At 32.4% G+C, this 20,818-nt stretch overlaps 1 protein-coding gene across 9 annotated transcripts; it reads right to left on the bottom strand.

The window, feature by feature from the left end:
• Positions 1-4,301: 4,301 nt before the first annotated feature.
• LOC135131603 (anoctamin-1-like) lies at positions 4,302-20,783 on the bottom strand. Of its 9 annotated transcripts, none has more exons than XM_064059420.1 (8): positions 20,690-20,783; positions 12,724-12,970; positions 11,155-11,391; positions 10,959-11,104; positions 9,508-9,667; positions 7,960-9,199; positions 7,032-7,679; positions 4,302-6,984 (listed from the first exon to the last, which is right to left on the bottom strand). In XM_064059420.1, the coding sequence occupies exons 2-8, from the start codon at positions 12,952-12,954 to the stop codon at positions 6,860-6,862; spliced, it is 2,787 nt and encodes a 928-aa protein (XP_063915490.1). In that variant the 5' UTR covers positions 12,955-12,970; positions 20,690-20,783; the 3' UTR covers positions 4,302-6,859. The 9 variants fall into 9 exon arrangements, with proteins under 9 accessions (XP_063915490.1, XP_063915485.1, XP_063915509.1 ...); XM_064059415.1 differs by lacking the exon at positions 20,690-20,783 and adding an exon at positions 20,554-20,683; XM_064059439.1 differs by lacking the exon at positions 20,690-20,783 and adding an exon at positions 20,554-20,683 and having other exon boundaries at positions 12,772-12,970.
• Between the last annotated feature and the right edge of the window lie 35 nt (positions 20,784-20,818).

Below are 20,818 nucleotides of genomic sequence, written 5' to 3'. Positions count from 1 at the left end.
GCAAAATTTAATTTTATAATTTTTTGAGCAATCGATATTTGTTGGCCTGTAGAAGGACGTTTTGCCTAAATAACTTTTAAACCCATTTTTTACCTTAGGTATTTAAATTTTAACAAAAAATATATTCAAAATCATCATCATATTTTACATCTATAGGGGAGCACTGACGGACGTCTGGTAAACTCAGTAATCGTGCCGTAAAATTGTTGAACTATACTAAGGCGAAGGTTGTTGGTTCAATTGACTCAATCAAGGCTCATTTCTAATAAGCTGAGATTTTTAAGGAAGTATATTGTCGTGTCCATCCCCATATCTCTGGTCCATCCGTGTTATTATCGGTGGCCAAGCATGGACACTAACAAAATTATTTATTTGGGTGTAGGCCCATTTCCTTGGAAATGGATAGCTAAATTGCAATCAGGGAGAGGTAATAAGTAAAATGTAGTCCTCATTTAACAAGTATATTAAATCTAAATTCAAACAGAATTGATGGTAAAAATTGTAAGTCCCAGACAAAGATTAAATATAAATACATTCTTAAGGCTACAAATCCAAAAATCGTAATTTGACGCGTCCGCTAAATAATCCCTATCTACTTGATAAAACAAAACTAAAAGAGTTACTATTCACTTCAATTAAATATATCGTAATCAACCGTTACTACAAAAGGCCAAATATCAATGTCCCCTTAAAGCTAATTAAAACGAAAACGTTATTTGAAATATCTGTTAAATATTGTTTCCCTATCCCTGATTAATAAAATATTAGCATAACACTTAAATTAATTGGCAGTAAATATTACAAATATAACGTTAAATTGACATGGACGTATGAGGTCCAATTTGCAAATGGTACTTTTCACAAGGATCATTCCCGCTTACCCTAAGTCGCAGTAATAAAATTTGGAATGATTAGCATATCCATAAATAAATTAAAAAGAATAAAAAAAAAACTGTTCAAAATCATGGAAGGAAGTTTCCGGACCTTAGAGCAAAAATAACAAATGACAATACTACATATATTCATAAATGAGCGATTAATCATTAACTACGGGAAGTCTTAAAGCTCTTATGAAGGTACACGGGTTATCCGGAAATCCCCCCAAGATTCGTCAAAATTCCGAGATTCACATTAAAACAGGGACCGCAGAGTGCAGTGACCGCTTTCGTTATCTTCATCATTTTGTTAATGGCGTTTGCATTTAAGCGACAGACTAGTAACCCATCTCTCAGATAATTCCTCAGTTCTTAGTTGATAAACGCTCGCCCTTTCGATGACAGTAATGGACCATTCCCCAATTTAACAAGTTAAATTTTTCGTATAATGACGGAGGTCCAGGTTAATCACACATCAGTCGATTATCGAAGAAGGCACAGAAGCAAGATAACACATGCATGACGGTTTAAATTTAGATTCTTTCACTTACAAAAAACCATGGAACTTTTCTAAGTCTTCCTTCGCAATTTCGGGCAAGGAACTATCAGCTGGACAAGGCTTCAGCACGGCTCTACTTGGGTATCGATCGTTGTAGGTACTTGTCGTCTTCGTGGCACACTGGATTCGACTTCCTCGACTTCCCGATTTTGCGACCTTTTATACGGCGTTTTTCTCATTAATTATGTCTTTGGTGGCATCTTTATGAGTGCACGTGTTGCATCGTGGTATTCGTATTTGGGTCAGTTGATAAGAATGCAATCCTTTTGGGCTTTATTTAGAGGTTTTATAAGTCTTAGTTTCGTTGTTCCGAGAATTTCGTCAAACTGATAAGTCGCAAAATAGATTGATGGTAATGCGTGAGATTTGGTTTGTTTTATGCTTCTTTTATCTTGCGTTGCGTTATTGTGTAACGCCTTTGGTAGTTAATTTGGTGTGATTTATTTGGTGTTGGTTCCTCTTGTGCTTTTAATTGAATGTCGTTAGAATCACGTGCCAACGTTGTGGATTCTTCTTTGTCTTGTTATCATGTTAACGTCACATGCTGTCGCCATCTTGGAACTTTTGCTTGGGTGTGGTATTTAGCTAGGCTTGACTGAGTGAGTACTTCTCAATGGTGTGCGAATATGGGTTTTGCAATTATTTGGTGGTTGGAATACATACGCGATTGGACATGCGCAATTTGCTTGCTTTTTGCGAATATGCGGATTTAGTCTTTGAGTTAGAGAATTATGTTCTGAAGTTTCTTATTGCGGTATTTTGCGGTTTCTCCTCAAGGGTGGACCGTCACAATATGTATATTGTGACAATACAATGGCAGGGAGGGGACTATCTTTCGGAGCAAATTCGATATATCGACTTAACTCGTGGAGGTAGAATGATTCTACCTTCATGACTTAACTGAAGACATGAAAGCATCTAATTGGTACCAAATTGTAGAGCTCATAGAGCAGTATGTGAATACATAGAGTTGCCTAACAAGTCTACATTCGATACGTAGGCAACTTATACAATAATTTTATGAATTGCTTAGGAACCAAATTAAGATTTCTTAGGCAACCCTATATATTCCCATATTATCTAGGCCCTATGAACTCTAAAACAAATTTTAGAGTTCATGGGGCCTAGTGTGCCAATTAGATGCTTCGATGTCATAATAAGCTAAGTAATTGGCCCTCAACAGGGGTCCCCAGATCATTCTCGTCAAGATGTCGAAAGGCAACCCTAGTGCTTGTGTATTTGTCACAATATACTACCTTCCCTGAAAATTTCAACTTATCAGGAATATATATCACCTATACTTAAGGATGAAGCCTAATAATTTTCAAGGATTATGTTGCATAGTGAATTCTGAAAATACACGGATTTTTGTTAGGTATAAAGTACTACGCATTCTCGAGGCTCTAAGAAAATGACTTCTAATAATACCTACATTACAAGCACTGCGTGGAATACTACTAAATACCTTCTTCTCTTACTCGTAGCACCTAGCTTAACACGGTTGGCGAGGATGGCAACAGCAATTATATCTGTTCCATGCGACTTGCTTTGAAGTCAACGATAACATTCCTGTGTTCATTCATCATTTATCTTTGGCCTAGTGGTGTCTCTTCAGGGGCCAACGATCAACCTCGTGAGAGTTTATTTAAAATTATCAAATTTATAACCACATCATTTCAACTTCATTCTTACCGGATTTTTTGTCCGTGACATAACTTTGAACATAAAAACGGTTCCATATTATGAAAGCAGCTTTTCTTATATTGGTCAACTTAATGGCCTTACAGTTCTTATACACGATTAAAGCCTGGATAATAATCCTTTTTACGAATTGTCGCCCAGTTTGCGGCAGGCAGCACGTGATTCACGGGAATGAAGCGAATTTTGGGACTTCTGCATACAGTTGTTTACTTTCACTTTACGTTTGCATTCTCCGTCTTTTTAATTTTTTATTTAGGAGAATAATCTATTAAAAGTCAAAACGTCCGGTGAGCTACTTGTATATTCAGAGCGTAGTCATATTTTGTGGCTTCAGCAATACAGACAAAAAGACAACTGTGCGCTCGAAATGTAAGCAAACGATTTTTAGCCGAATAAAAAATTGGCCAATTGTGAATTTTGTTGATTCTTTTGAGATTTTTGCATGCTTTGTGTACTAATTTATGATAATTTCAGTAATAAAAATATGATAGCGATTCTTGGAATTTTTGTTGCATTCCGTTGGAAATGTCCGATTTGGCAAACTCTTAACTTATCACCAGAAATACTTACCAAGAATAAAATACGAAAAGGGTATTTTGCAAAATAAAAAAAAATGCGTTTTCTTTCCGAAAATGATTGCATATTTTGTCTTGTAATTCAAAAATTCTTCTACACTTTAGTGTTTTTATACCAAACAAATGTAAAAAGCTGGCTGCATATTAACAAGACGATTGGTTATCAGCACAGAAAGCAGATAACATACGATTTTATATACAATACAGTTAGAATTAGAGTGATCTATGTCTCAGAAAAAAGCTTTGTAAATTCTGAGAAGGTTTTTGTTTAGTCACAAGCAAGTCAAGAAGACCGTTTTTAGTAATGAAGTAGTGGTTCTCAATATTTTCATGAAAATGCTCCCAAGTTACAAAATAACAGGTAACCATTAATAATAACATCGATAACGTGTGAATATTGTAGCTATTGTTATAATAGATCATATAATTTAATATCATATCGATTTTTCGTCAGTTATTTCGCTGGAAAGTGTCCTCATTGCAAGTGATCTGAGAGTATTACGCTTTTAATTTTAATGTAGTACTTTTGCAGGTTTATATACTTAAACAGCTTTTTTAAACGTAAACGTTTGGTTTCATAATACGCAACAATAAATAAATTACAGTTTTTATTACACTTTTTTTCAAATAAAAGTTTGATTAACAAAGCATAAAATACACAAAAGCTATCTATTGGCTGATTGAGTCCATGCACCATATAAAAAAATATTAATTCAAGTAGAAAATTACATGTAACTGTACACAATATCTAATAAATAGAGACACTGGGCACCAAAATTATTTTGTAGACTAGAAAAATAACGGTACCCATTATCATTACTTAATAATGTGATGTCTGTAGTGACTTTTTGAACTTGGAAAGTTCGATACACACACAACTAAAATAATAAAATATAACATATGTATATAAATAAAACTATTAATAGTTATGTAAATAGTACGTGATTGATAAGTGATAAGCAAATCTACCAACAAAAATCGTCCTTTTATTGGGCCTGGATAAACAAACATACTTCCCGTGCTCTTATCGTCTGCTATGCCTTCAGGAAATGAGAAAGACATCTCATCATTCCACACCAACTAGACGACGATTTTTATCGGCAGCACGTTGGTAGGTACTTAATAAATAATGTTTGTTATAAATTACCGTTATCATAAAATAAATTTTCATACATTCACTAACACAAAATTACTTACTTAAAAGTATAATAAATAAACACAAAATTTTAAAACATATCACATACTTAAATTTACTTATAAAAAAACCCGTCAATATTAAATGCGTTAGTACTTAACACAAAACTCACACTGTAGTTAACAACGACATAATCTCAATTTATTGTCAGTTATGTAACGTATATTTTTAACATTATAAATATTTTTAAAGAGACACAACATTTTCGTATTTACAATATTCTGCACATCTCATATCAGAAACATCAATATAATTATTAACTGTACAGAAAAATGTCACAGCGGGAATTATACAGGTCCTAATTCCTTACAGTAAATAACTAAAAATAGAGAAAAGTTCACAACACACACAAAGGCAAATATTGGTCCTATAGATAATAAATCTAATACTTTTTAAAGATTAAAAAATTAAATGCAACAAACTTTGTTTAATTTCGTAGGTTAATTGTGTTAGTATGTGAGTATAAACAAACTCAAACTGATTCAACACCCTAGCACATTTCTGTTGAAACACCACTTGTTAATCGTAAATTTGGCAACGTTCATATTCAGACAATTTTCTAACTAAAAGCCGTTGTCAATCAACCGAAAGCTGTTACCAATTGCCAAATTTTTAGCAAAATCAACAGGTGGTGTTTCAATTGAAATGGCAAAGACAATAAAAATTTGAGTATCACAAATGTCGCCTTATGAAATAAACCAAGGGTAAGGTAATATATATATACATTTAAATTTTTAACAAAATTTTGCGTAAACAACCATTTCATGATGTCAAATTTGTTCAAGTATTTCCTTTAACTGTTTTCATATGTTCTAACCACTCTTTCAGTGTATGAAATACAAAAACAACCACACTTTAATTCATAATATAAACAAAAGCATACGTTCTCAGGTACTTACAAAAAATATTTTACCAAAGATATTAAAAATATGCTGTTACTAATGTAACAAAAATTATTTAAAACCAGTCCTTGTACTTTCCCGAATTAATTAAAAACGGCTAAAATATCAATTCATTCTTTCAACCAAAACTGTTTCAGACTAGTGCGATTTTTGACTACAGCCTAGAAATGCTTTAAAATTTACAAACAATATTTTAAAATCTTTTTACTTTAAAGAAAAACAATTTAGTAACAAAACTTAAGTAATCTCTTTAGCGTCACTTCTTTGGCAATAACGTAAAATTACGTCACAGAATCGCAATATCCTTTTTTTTATTTAGAGGCTGGCACAAATTTTTACGTCGTAGTAGAATCATTTAATCAAAATTCCACAAAACCTAATTTTGTACCTTGACTGAATGTACAGGACCAGTAAATGAAAACTGTAGGTTACATAGACTTTTTTTGACATAGCGAAACGTCAGTTTATAAAAATTAACGATTTACACGTAATTTCAGATGATCAACGGTCATATGGAATAAAAACTAAATAGCCGTACCATACTACTGCGATAAGTAATATTCTGACCAAAAACAATAGTACAAATTCTCAAATTCCATTTCAATTACATTTTTATTCAGTTTGCTGAGAACAGTTTGAAGAATTAGTTGTGAAAATTTTACTTAAAAAAAAAATTGTAATAGTTGGTCGATATGTTGACTTGTATTATCAGCGTGGAAGTTGCGGTTTTCACCAATGTACGTTATTTTAACAAACTGTATTTTCGGCAAGTTAAAATTTGTTATGTCGCTTGTTTTATTTACATTAAAATTTTAATATCACATTAGTTACAATTTTAAAACGGCAAGTTAAACTCTGGAGTATTATAACTGTTGCTTAATTTAAAACTTGGTTTCGGTACTTTAAAGATGAATAAGTATCTAAGCCATAGAATTAGAAGGCAAGTATAAAAGGCCTCAATGAGACTAATAATACCTAAATCTCTCTGGAGATGTCTCATCACCTCCTTGGTCCAAAAATTATGTACACGTAATAAAATATATAAACATGTGCTAAGAATTGCCAACATCATGTTGTGCTGCTTGAGGACTAGATGTATTGGCTAGATCTGAATGGAAGCCCCCATTTGCGTCATAATACATTGTCTCTCTTGACAGAATCGAATCGCGGTTTTTATCTAAAAATAAAAACTGAACGTTTGCGGTTACACACCCAAAAACTTACTTCTGCGCGGCCTTAGTCGAGCTCGTTCCCTTTCATGTTTAATAATCGTTTCATTTGTTTTATATGCTTCTCTTTTTATTTGATCATTAAGTTTCCTGGGCACATCAGGTATAGTCCATTCCACAGCGGTCACAACAAAACTAACTACGTTTTGATATGCCACGACAAACGCTAATCGGGCTGCCAGGATATGCCAGTAAATCAAAGGCCGTTTGTATTTCACTAATCCTCCCGTAACATTTGGTGGATTTCTGTATTCAGCATATCGACAGAAGGATACATCATACGTGGAATTCTGTGGAGCTGTTCCCTGCGCAAAGTCGTGAACATCGAAATAGGCCAAACTGAATTCAAGAAATCCGTCGTCGGTACCATCGGGACTTACTTCCATCATGTAGACTAATTTTGGTATAAAATGTGACGAAAATGCTATGATAAAGGCATTAGAAACAACTGAAATTCGCCCGATTATTGCCATTATGGGGTACCAAACTCCTATGTCCTTAACACGTTGCGGTACAGGCCGCCGATAATATTTTATGAATTTTTTTGCATCTAAACGCATTTCTAGAATATTGTTGATTAAAGCAAATAGGGGGGCCAGAGGGAATGCTGTTACGAAGATTGTCACAAATCCATATTGAAGAACTGAAAGAAAAAAATATATGATAGTAGGAAATTACACAGGTGTCCCTGTCTGGTTATTTCAATGCAGGAATTCCACGAATGATATGTTTACAATTAGAACTTGTAAATTTGTCAGCGTGTGTTGTTTGTGGCTATTTGATATACGCTTAACAGATAACGTATCCTTCGTTACAACGATTCAAATGAAGACATTGAAGTGTCAATTCCTGCTAAACGAAACTCAAGTGCAGACTGAGACAGTTAGAAAGGATAGCTCGTTTCGTTGTTTTTGAATACTAACCCATTTCAAGATATTCCGAAAATAAATTCAGACTTTGCATATCAGAAAGCTTGTAATCTTCAGTCCACTGGTTGCAGCTAATGATAACTTCTTCCTGAGTAGATTCTTTTTTTATTCCCACTGTGATTCTCGCACTGGTGTATATTTTTAATAATACAGGCACACCTATTTCTATTACTGCATTTAAAGCCTGATTGCCCACCATAATAATAGCTAATTGAATAGTAAGTTCCATTAAGCAACCACCTGGGTTGCACTCTTCTTGACGCACCCCAAAAACTCGATTATATTTGGCTGGGTATCCAATAAATTGTCCTTTCAGAAAAGCAATATAGAAAATTGACGAATAATAATTGACAAATTGAAACATGTATATCTTTAACGCTAAACTATCATCGTATTCGGTTTGAGTTCTTTGTAGTTCCATTTCGGTCAACCATGTTGCTAGTTTTCGGTAAACAATATTGAGGATATTGATACAAACCAAATTGATAATGGCTGCAGTGATTGGCAGTACGTAAATACGGTAACTCGTCTTATCGTCATATAAAACCTCTGATGTTATCAGCGACATTCTGTACATTACCACACCGAAAACAACCGATAACGCGATAAAAACCCACATTAAAGCAACGGCGAAGCTTAAGATAAGCGACGGTAGCCTTACTTTCCAGAAAGAAACAGCGGGCTCGTCCAAATTCGTAATAACATTTAACTTTCTTTTTTTCGCATCAGCTAATCTTATCAAGTACTCAGGTCTCGGTGGCTCGGCTTCTAAATCAAAACCAGTCAGACCCCATCTGTGCGTAATTTCAGCACTGTATCTTTTCCATAATTCTAAATATAAAATCGACCAAAAAGACATAAAAATTGCGAAAAAAATTGTCGCGGGATTGTCGACGAAATGTTGGATTCTTGAATACATACAACCGTCGCTTAATTTCCAGTAGTCGCAGACTTTGTCACACCTGGGACACATGACGATATCCAAATTGCAAATATCGTCACATAAAGCATCTGAATTTACAGTTGTAGCGGCGTAGATTAGACACAGAACCCCTACCAAGGCTGCTGGGATTAACATGTGAGTGTAAAAGCCCAACCATGTGAAGTAGAGGGCGAATTTTACCCCAAAATATTCTTTGATGTCGTCGATTGGCTGATATTTTACCCACTTTGATATTTGGGCCCAATGGTGAAGAAGGAGCGATCGTTTGGAGTCAGATTCATGTAAATCGCCCTACAATATAGAGAAAAATGTAATGAGGTTTTTATCGCCAAAGTTAATGAAACATGGACTAAATGTGAGAATTGTCTTTGTTTCAGAAAAAGTGTTTCCGTATGTTTTTTCTCAACAGGAGTGAATCTATCTATAGAACAATACAGTTAAAAAGCTTTGCTCTCATATTTTTTACGATTTGTTATATTTTTGATTGGTTGGAATCAGGCTTATCTCCGTCGGATACTGAATGATTGAAACGGCAAAAATTCAAGTTATCTATATTTTAAAATATGTACCTTATTTACAAGAAAATTTAGTAAACTTACGTCATGCAATGGATATGCAGCCTTATAAACGTCTTCAGAAATCAGTCTGTGAATCCCCTTGTCTTGATCGTCGTTGCCGAATTTTTCTCTTTCTAAAATGTAGGAAGCAACGGTGATACGGACTGCTTCATTAAAAAAATCAGGCGAATCTACGTCAAATCTGAAAAAAGTTTGTATGCTATATGTTTTGATTTAATTGATCTGATGATTTAATTTGACTCGATCGACCAAAGAATTAAGATTTGTTTCCAAAAGTTTACATGAATCACTATCCAAAATCCTGATAGGTAACTTTGTCAAAATTGCATGATTAAGAGTAATATGAAACAAAGTTTACGTTGGTTTACTTGTATGACTTGTGTTCGGCCACGGCTTCCCAACCGGTGGGTCGCAACCCCCAAGGGGGCGGCAAAACACGGATTAAATTTCAATTTTTTGTTAAGTATTTCTAAAATAAATTTTTAAAAATAAATAAATCCATTTTGCCACTTAAACCAATTTCTTAGGTTTTATAACCGTGATTCATTTTTGAAATTCCCATGCGATATTGCCACGTTAATCCGATTTTCTAGAATTTTTTTAACATACAGGTGTTCACAAAAAATCGCAGTAGTGTTAACACCTGCGTTGTAATATTTTATAAGGAGATAAATCAGGTGTTAACACTACTGCGATTTTTTGTTAGGAATCAACTAAATTAAATGAAGTCTTAATATACCGAGTCTTTATAAAAAAATCTAAAATATCACCAATTTTAGTGTATGCTGCTTAAGAACTGTACAATTTCAGTCTTTGACTTTTTTTTTATTTCTCATCGTTAATGAGATATGGAAATTTGTGCATTTAGTGATTCATCCTGTATACAGACTGTGTTCACTGCAAATGACTTAGCTCAGCAAATTTATGTCATTATTCACACTGTTAATGAAATCAGTCTTGCAAAACAAGTTGTAAACTCCATTTAATTAACCTATTTGATTAAGTTATCCTGGTTACAACTAACTTATTATAAATTATATGTATTGAAAAACAAAAATGTCCCCAGCAGTCGATATATGAAACTATGAATAAAATTTAGCGGGTCTCGTCGCAATAACCAAAATAAACAATTAAAACAATACAAATAATAATTAACCGCATTTACTATTTTGTTAAGAATAAATATGTCTTATGAAATTTGAGTTGTTTTATAGTTGTCTCATTATTGTTGCACATTAGAACTGTAGGCATTTTAGTTAATTTTTCGTCAAACTAATTAGACAGATTAAAAAAAAATCCACTAATAATTTCAATAAGTAAGATTCAAACAAATGTATTGCCTCTGCCATTTCTGTTGAAACACCACCTCTTGATTTCGTTAGAAAATTGTCTGAATATGAAGACTGCCAAATTTACGATCAACAAGTGGTATTTCAATAGAAGTGGCAAAAAAGACTATAGTAGGTACTTACAAATAGTTTTTTTCTCTGTTAAATTCTGCCGTCAATTTGTACTGCTTAGGTGGAAATATTTGAGGGTCTAATCTGACGTTTAAACAGTCCAAAACTTTGTTAATAGTAGAATAAAATACATTAGAACTTTCAGACATCGGTTCATCCTGTAATAAAAAGATAAATAAATTGCCGTTATCAAATTTGGAAAAATTACATATCTAATGGGTAATCTCAATTTTAGAATCTCTGCATATTGGCACAATACTTCTCGCGGTACATGGATTTTAACGAAATGTATTCTTTGACTTTCTTCTTTTTCTAAAATTAGTCCTACGGCTTCCAAATTTTTTTCGAACTCCTTCCTTTTTTCCGCATGTTCAGGTTTGTCATCTTTATCATAAGCCAAAACGAAGTCGACACAGTGATCGCTATGGGTAAAATTACGCCATTGCTAAAACAAAATCAAAAAATGTATCATTAATAAACACAAAGTTTCTATCGCGTCATTGCTAAAAGTGTAGATTTCGAGCACTGATTAACAAAATATCTCAAAAATGTTGATAGTTGGCGCGACAGAAACCTCTTAGCGGGTGGAATACAGTAGAGAAACCAATGTGGCATCATTAAATGAATGCGCTGTTAAATTGAAATTGAAGAATTTGTATTGTTACCTTGTCCATTGTGAACAAACGATAGCATTAAACTGCCCACATCTCTGTTAATAACTGAAGCAGTTTCACGATAACGAGTGGCATTGATAACACTGTACTAGTGTATTTTAAGCACGGTATTATATCTGACAGGGTAACATATTTTAGCAAGTAGTATTTCAATACAATAATGTCATATTTTATCGCATGTGCAAACAATTTACTGATAAGATTTTGTTGAATAATTTTGGGGCTGCACAATTTCATGACAAAAAACAATGCAACTATTTTTATCGTCGTATAATATAAATATTTACATGTACATACAATTTGTCCAGTTCATCGACCATGCGTAAAGTGCGTATTTTTTGATTAATTTCCTATTGGCTTATAATTACGTAAATATCAATTCTTACATAATGATTAGCAGAGTGGGCATTTTGTTATCAAATGAAAATCACAGGTATTCAACTAGTGTATTATCCCAGGTTAGACAAGCAACAAGTGTGTGTCAAGTTAATGAAATTAGGATCAGAAAGTGTAGAATATAAACATGCACATAACAGAACTTAGTTTTGAGTTGTGTACTGACCTTAACCCTGTTATAACGCCAACTATCCGTCGAAGATAAAATTTGGTTTAACATTTGTGTCTCATTTAAATACACCTAAAGAAAGCTCTTTAAATTGGATTAAGCCGACAGGTATTTATTACAGAAAGTAAAAGAATTAGCACTCACTCTCTTGTCAAATAAACCTGCGATTAAGATAAGGTAGATAACTCTTCAATATTCAAAATTTTATGCGATGCACTCCGATCAGCTAGTACACTTGCAGTAAGTAGGGTAAACGTAACTGTAATTTACAAGTACACTTTACGAAACTGTTCACCTGTATTTCAGCCGGTGACATCACACTGTTGAAACTTAACCTCGCAGCAACTCGAAACAAAATGAGAATTATGCATGTACTGATTAACTTATCCAATTAATAATTTTTCCAAAACATACAAACACTTTTTTCAATTCTTTCCCAAACCGCTAAAGCCAAGGCAGTGTTGAAATAAGGTAAATAGTATTATTCATGCATCAGATTAAAGATGGTGCGTAAAATTCGAATAAAAAATCACGATACCCTATCTCTCCACTGCTTGTATGTCTTAACATCTCTATTTCTAGACACCTTATTTTGTGAATTCCCCTCTTCTGGACAGTCCAAACGTGTAAGTTCCATGTTATCTAAATCTATCGCTGAATGGTAAACCGTATTTCTTGACAGACTAAGATAATCTCTGTTATCAAACCTTCTTCTGCTAACTCCTGAACTGACTGAGATAGTATCAAAGAATTCATCATCGTCATCCATCACGGGATCTTACAACCTAAAAATAAATAGTGCAAATTTGTCGTTGCATCATGACTAACACAAATGTATGAATGTTACAATTCAAGGAGAACCTCACGATAACTGGTATTCTTTGTAATTTAGGTACATCATAAAACGGTCGTAGAAATGTAATAACAACATACAATAGTTAAACAAAAATTTATTGCTTCTGTTTTTAGAGCGGAAATTAAAAAAGTACATTACATTGATCAACACTATATACACCCACGTTCATTGACATAAATTAAACGATCAACTTACTAATTATAGGAAAGTGATGATGTACGAAGTGATTACGTGGCCGGCGTTTATTGTTGTACTAGGTTTCTAACAATTTGTAATAAGTTTTAAAATTGTAGAGAATGTCAAGTACCAAAGGCAATATGGGGTCTGGTATGTTTGTCTATATTTACACAACACACTGAAGCCGGTGTAATGCAAAAACTAGTAGTGTCTCGTGAAACATGTGCTTATGTTTTGTATGCATTTGTTATATAAATGTGTACATGATGTAGTATTAATTGTATCGTCCCACAAATACATACAATGTTATGAAAAACTAAAAGCTCTAATTGCTGCGAATATGGTGCTAAATAATTAATGAGCCATATATCAATGAAAGATTGATCAAAATGTTATGTACACGTGAAATTAAAGCAAACGAACGTGCTCGTGAAGATAGCGCTGTTGAATAAATAATAAAAAATAATCTAACGCACTGTTCGACGCACGTTGAGGTGAGGCAATTTGTTTTGAGATTTACTACAAAAGACGACTGCACAAAAACTGTCGAACTACTGTAAATAAAAGTTACAAGTGTATCCCCTATCAATCCACATAAACTTGATAAACTGGAAATGCTAGTTAAATAGTGAGTTTTTTAATGACTCGTACAAGGATAGTTATTTAGTAACCTTTATAATTAAAATACGGACTAAAAAAAGTGAAAATTTTTTACATCAAACTTCCTCTCCGTTTTTTACCTCTCTAGACAATCATTGACCAAAGAAAATTAAATTTCAACCTGAAATTATATTTACTCTTACTGTAATTAAAAAAAAGTCAAACTGGCTCGTTTATATCTCATGAACTGTATTTGAAATATTCTATAAAAGCTTTTTAAATTAATGTGGCCGAATGCCGCTTTTTATGAAAAAATAAATAAAATATAGATTATAAAAATTATGCTTGGAAAATATTCAATTGTTCATTCTAATTAGACCCACAGATTTAGCACTAATAGTATCTAATGTCATGTTTTCTTTAAGTTTCGCAGCTCATACGATACGAAAACGTAGGTTTCCCGTTTTCTGTTGGTCTTTAATAACCACATCTCAAAAATTCATCAAATAACATATATGTACCTATTTAATGAAAATTATGTCATGACATGCGACCGCTTGTGCTTTAATAAATGTTCCTATTTTCTACACATAATTTTACAGATTTTTTACCTAAAATATAAATCTTAAATTCGGAAAATTAGAAGCTTATGAAACTAACGTCATCTTTTTAATTTTTAGTGTTCTTTCCAGAGAAAATAAAAATAAATACAATTCAAAAAATACACCGAATATATTTTTGCTGAAAACTAATTAGATAATACATATTATACGAAAAGACTTAATTTTAAGAAGTTCTCGTATTTCGAGTTCTCATTTTGTGGTATGTATTTAAATCTTAATTTAAATACATACCACTTTTTTGTCGTAAGAAATTGTCATAACATCCATATTTAATTTGAAGAAATATACATTATTTAAATTAAAAATCAACAGCCTTGCGAATTCCAGAGGTTCGATAATGAACAGATTCAACAATTTCCTACCTTTTAACGATATTGTATAATCTTTCAACGGTTCGACTTTATGTGGACGCGTTTTATTACTGTTTAATATGATACTGTTATGTATCATTAATTTTATGAAGTCGCCGCACAATGAAAAAACCACTTGGCAGTTGACCTTCGTAAATATTCACAATGTAACTATGGATTTTGAATTGTAAACGTGGATTTTGGTAATAATTTTGGTAACTATTCTGTCACTTATATTCTGACGTATCAAATCACGTTGAGGTTAACCTTGTTAATACTGTTTTCAAGAACGCAGAAGAAGAGATATTACGTACGAGCTCATTCACTGCTCAGTCCTAACTTTAGGTGATTAACCCAAATTGCTGGCGAGGAAGCAATTCTTGTTTGTGGAGTTTTAAAATTCAAATGTCAACTGTGATGATAATTAGCAGTCTGAAAACCTAAGAAAGGTGAAATTACTGGTATTCCGCTACCAACATGATTTTTTTGTTTTTTTTTTTTTTTTGTGCGTTGACTTTATGTATGTTACTTACCGAGAGTAAACTAAGAAAGTATTGTATGTAATAGGGTCCATTCGAGGAATGGCTACTTTCATGTTTTGTTGAAAAATTGTGACTAAAAATATGTAAAAATTAATAGAAAATAGAACACATTGCTGCTAAAACATAAAAATAACTGTACTTTCCCAAAAAAATCTATTGCATGATTACTGTTCCACTAGTTTAGGTAGTTTCCACTAGTTTCCACTAATTTAGGACGTTAGTATCAAACGCAATGAAAGAATTAATTCTTAGTTAAACAAAAAAATAGTTGCATGTCAAAATCGAGTGAAACATGTGAGATGTGTGTAAACAAAAGCATCTAAATAATAACTATTTCCGGCTGAATTTCTGGTGGTTTATAGAGTCGACATTGGCCTGAGCGCGCTCCGGTCTGTGGATCATACAAGTTCTCGGGCGACGATGTATCTAATGAGGCAATTGAAATAACTGATATGTCACAGCGCAAAAAGTATTTCACAAAAAACTTTCAAACGTCGATGTCTTTTTAATCGAACAAAACACAATTGGCGAATGCAATAATCCAGAATGATGCGCAGAAAAATCCTTTAGACTAACCGAACATTATTTTGGTAAAATTTGCAAAATGAGAGAACAAGTAACACGGCTAATCCTACTGTACTGTGAAAAACATTTTACATCCCTGCAAATCTAGTTCAGCATGTACTCTCCCAAAATCTTTGCATAGAAAATGAAGCAAGGGCAACTGAAGCATTTTGCAATAACACCAAACTGACATTAAGACAATGCGGTTTGTACATTTTTAGCGGCATCACCAGACGGCTTAATAAACAAAAACGCTATCATAGAAATATATAAAATGTCCATTTTAAATAATGCTTAATTCAACGAGATGATAAATTTTGGGAAAATAATATGATAGAGCCCTAGAAAAATTGTATTTATATGCCTTACTTCCGAAGAGAGTAGATTCTCGTTATTAAACAAGTCAACCCATTAGACAAATTGTAAAGAAAAAATTGTACAATTAAAGTTTTTTATTTGCATTCGCGTCATGTGCAGTTCATATAAATCTTTTGACCTTCTAGTATAAACACACACAGGAATAAATAGTAACAGTGGAATAGGTTTACTGGAGATATCACGTAAAAAACGTGCCTATAATACTCTACCTCATAGGTGGTGCGGAAAACAGTATCAAAAAATTAAATTTAAATAAACATGATTGTTCAGGTAAATAAGTGGTTAGTGAAGTGATGAGAATCTAAATCTTGTCAGTTTTGTGTATTGATTAATATATAAAATGACAGATTAATAAAAAATATTTGAATAATTTTTGAAAGAAAATGTTTTAGTAGAATGTATAAAATTATAAAAATTTGCATATTTTTAAATCAAATTATGTCAGCAATGAAAGAAGTCGACTTGTAAAAGAGTTTCAACAATGTTGGTCAGCTAAGAGTATTTATGAGTTTTATGACCTAAAGTACCTGAACTGATTACCTGAAAGGGTCGGACGGCAAGGCTCCTTGCTGTGTAAAACTCAACCATTTATTGAAACGAATCATTTGTAAATAGGGTTGCTTAGTTTCACTTTATTTTCATTCTTCAGTATTTTTTTAAAAAGCAAATATTTTGATAAATATAAATTTTAAACAAAAATGACCGAGTCTTCCCCATAGAGCTCAATGTTTTCTTTGCACTGATATAAAAGTCGAAGCGAAAAATGCTCTCTCCTCGTCTAAAAATGCAATTTCCTTCGAAGAATGAACGATTAATTAAACACTAAACAATTTAAAAAAATATTGTGTCTTCCCCAGAGATTTAGACATAATCTATCAATTGAAATGTCGATCTTTTTTTCAAAGTTGGAATTACGACCGTAAAATGAAAAAATCTATTTAGTTCATTTTTCGGTCTGCTACTGGGCACCCTTAAGGTTTGAAATGACTGTAACAATAATGTAAAAAGAATATAAATATAAAACCACATAGTTTTCTCAGAAAAGGAAAGAACCACAACATAATAATGTGTACAAGCATCTTATCAACCGAAAGAATTTTATCAGTCCAAATTCTAATTACGTCCTATGTAACAGATAAGTATCATTCCACAAAAAGTTGCAAAGTTGTTTATTGTACTTGCTATTATTAATAACTATAAAACTTGCTTAATTAATTAATTTTATTATTGGTTATAAAATGAAGTCAGTTCAAAACATCAGAAAATAACTTTAAGTTTTGTACAATTGTACTAAAATTAACAAATAACTATTTCAGCTAATTGCGGAAGAATATTTTTGTGTAGGTAGTAAGTGATACTGACTTCCACTTTAATTTTAATTTTTATACATTTATCAATCCACAAGGTTGGAATTCAACATTAAAGCTAACACTCCCGTTCAAAAGAACTGTACTTTATATCTAATTTATTAATTAAAGAAAGTAATACCCCAACTTATAATTTTTTCTAATTATAAAATTAACTTTCTGGGGGGATGATTTAGTAATATGTACTCGGCAACTCATAAATCCATCTTTTCAAAATTTCTAAAGAAATCCGTTATCCATCAGTTTCTAAAGTCAACTACAAAATTTGATTGTAGGTACTACCTGTTTAATTTTTGACACAATATGCTTCTTATATTTAAAATTAAATTTATATCATACTTTGATTTTGGACGGATGAGAACAGGCATTTTTTGGTTAGCATTTTATCATCCTTATTATGACAATCTTAAAATTCGGATAAAATTTCAAAATAATCGGTTTCAAATACAATAGGTGTAAACAACACCTACATTTTCAAATTCTACGAACTGTAAAACACCAAAAAAATAACCAACTAAGAGACATTCATCTAATGAATGACAAAAAAATCTTTAAATGTTATGGTATATAAAACTGACTGGAAAGCAATAACAACGGTTTTTTTTTATTTTCAAAACCAAGACGCCGACGTAGAATAGATTATACATGAGAAAGTATAGAGAAGTGTACCTATAATTTATATAGCGAAAGATGTGAACTGCAAAAGTTCCCAGAGCACATTATATCATTATTATTTAAGATGTTGAGAAAATCTACGATTTTTATGTGGATATGTATTATGTTAATTTCAAATTCTGTTCTGCGTTTCTAAAAAATTGTATTTGTACACTGCCAAATTTTATAAAATAGGCAAAGAACTACGCAGATTTTGTAAGTTGAATGTAATATGTAGGTATTTTACAACTTATTATTAAACGACACATCCTAAGATACAGTGCTGCTGATATGTACTTGAACAATACACTTTTATTTTTTAAAGCGACAAACTGTTGCCGTCATTCTAAACAAAAATGGGTCGAAAGTTCTTTCGACAGAACTTCCCTCGCTCTTGAAGTACAATAAAACATATCCAGGATTTTCGAGTTTAGTTTTTCTTTACACAATTTTGCGATTACGTCATCAACATTTTTGCAAGGACACGTATATCAATTTGGATTGGTGCAGTGTAATACTAAAAATAACAGTATTGTATTCCCAAAATTTTCTGGGAAAATGAAGTGAAACGTTCCTGATAATCAATAAAATAAATTGATTCCTTCATTTATTTTTTTAAGCCACCTGTTTATGCAGATCTCAGAAAATATGATAAATCACAACTAAAAAATGTTATCATATTTTCCACATTTTGCGTCGAATTTATTCCGCAAAACTTTGAGATGACGTTATCAATTTTTTTGGGGAAATAAACAGATAGATTTTGATTAACAATTTACCATGCTTACAACAACTTTAAAACGTCTGCAAGATTTCAAAGTATTCAGTTTTGCAATTCTTGATTTATTCAATAAAATAAACTGAGTGATTCATTTTTTTTTTTTGAGTGACCCTCTATAAGCCAAGCTAAAAAATGGGGTTCTTAATTTGATCAATAAAAAATTGGTCGAAAGCTATAAGTATAATCCAACAAATCAAGATCTTTAAAAAAAACCGCAGGCATAAATAACACCCCTTATCCTTCAGCACTAAGTAATATCAATCTGAAGCTGAAGTGTTTATTTATACATCGAAAGAATGTCACGTAGAAATTAGTTTCACTTGAATGAGTTGGTCTTCTCAAAACTGGACTAAAATTATTAATTAAACCACAATCGAACAAAATGTTCTGAATATTATAATTCTTATTTTATCATTATTATATAAAGACGTGCGTATTCTTCACATTTTCGAGAAAATGGGGTGACTCGTTCTTAATTTGATCAATAAAAAATTTGTGATGACCTTATCAACATGGATAATTCCAGTCATGGCGTTATACCAATGCAAGAAAAAAAAAAGGAAACGTTTAGCGAAAAAATTAAAAGCGGATTCGTACACTACAAGTAGGTATATGAGTATATTTTGGTGTAACATTCTAGTCATTCTAAAATAGCATTCATTGAAATGACGTAATCAAATTGTTGGTGGGGATGATTAGCCAAATTTTGGTTGGCATTTAACCATCTACATGATATTTGTAATATACATACAAAATCTGACAATTCTTTAGCTTACGCTCGGGAAGTAATTATGAAATATGCATTTTTCATAAGAATACATGCATACATACATACATACGGTATTTGTTGGGTTTCAGAAGCGAGGAAAGTTCGATGTATCACAGTTTGTAATTGGTTGTCCCACAAACTCGAAAACAACAATTGTTAGAAAAGTGGATTTTGTACTATAAGGACGTCAAATTTTGGCTTACTGGGGATTTAAAAACTTCACAGTGAGCACGTACATATATATGTATGAAAACGAGAATAATTAAAAAAAAAATACAAACTTAATATGTATGTATGTTGTTAATCTATTTTTTATGTGAGATTAAGGACCTATTTTATTATTATAAATAATTCAGGTACAAGTATATGTGTACAATATATTTAATACCGACTTTTGAGCCCTTTATTTTTTCCTTCAAAAAAATCCACCCACATCGAAACACACCAAACAATTTAAATAAAAAATGAAACATTTTCCCTACTGGCAACTCGTATAATTAGACCGGATATACCTTAATTTATATTTATTAAAACAGCAATTAGGAAATGGCAAAGAACTCACGCACCCAATCGATCACACAGTTACTTTTCAAAGATAAATTTACGGGTCATCTCATTCAAAATTACGACCGTTGTTAGAAAAATCATGGTAAATCCTGTTTGCGGGTCAAGGCGAGCGAAATTAACAAAAATAAAAATGATTGTACCGTTCTCCCGTAGGTGCAATGTGCTAAAGTATGCGGCTCATGCATTGTTGTGATGTTACGTGCGATCAAGATGAACACTACATGTTATCATATCACTTATCACTAACACCTGTAATCAGCACCCGCTTTAGCTTACCTAACCACACTTTACACTGAAAAAAAAAGAAACAGAATACTGTGCGGTGCGCATCTGTTTTCGAAACGCGCAAGTCGCTGCCGCTGACACGTAATCCGACAACCGCAACAATGAGCAACACAAGACTTG

The sequence above is a fragment of the Zophobas morio genome, unplaced genomic scaffold (genome assembly GCF_036711695.1).
Source record: "Zophobas morio isolate AGI-343-1 ecotype UQ-CSIRO unplaced genomic scaffold, CSIRO_AGI_Zmor_V1 ptg000002l, whole genome shotgun sequence".
Taxonomy (NCBI): domain Eukaryota; kingdom Metazoa; phylum Arthropoda; class Insecta; order Coleoptera; family Tenebrionidae; genus Zophobas; species Zophobas morio.
This window is presented reverse-complemented; position numbering and strand designations above follow the sequence as displayed.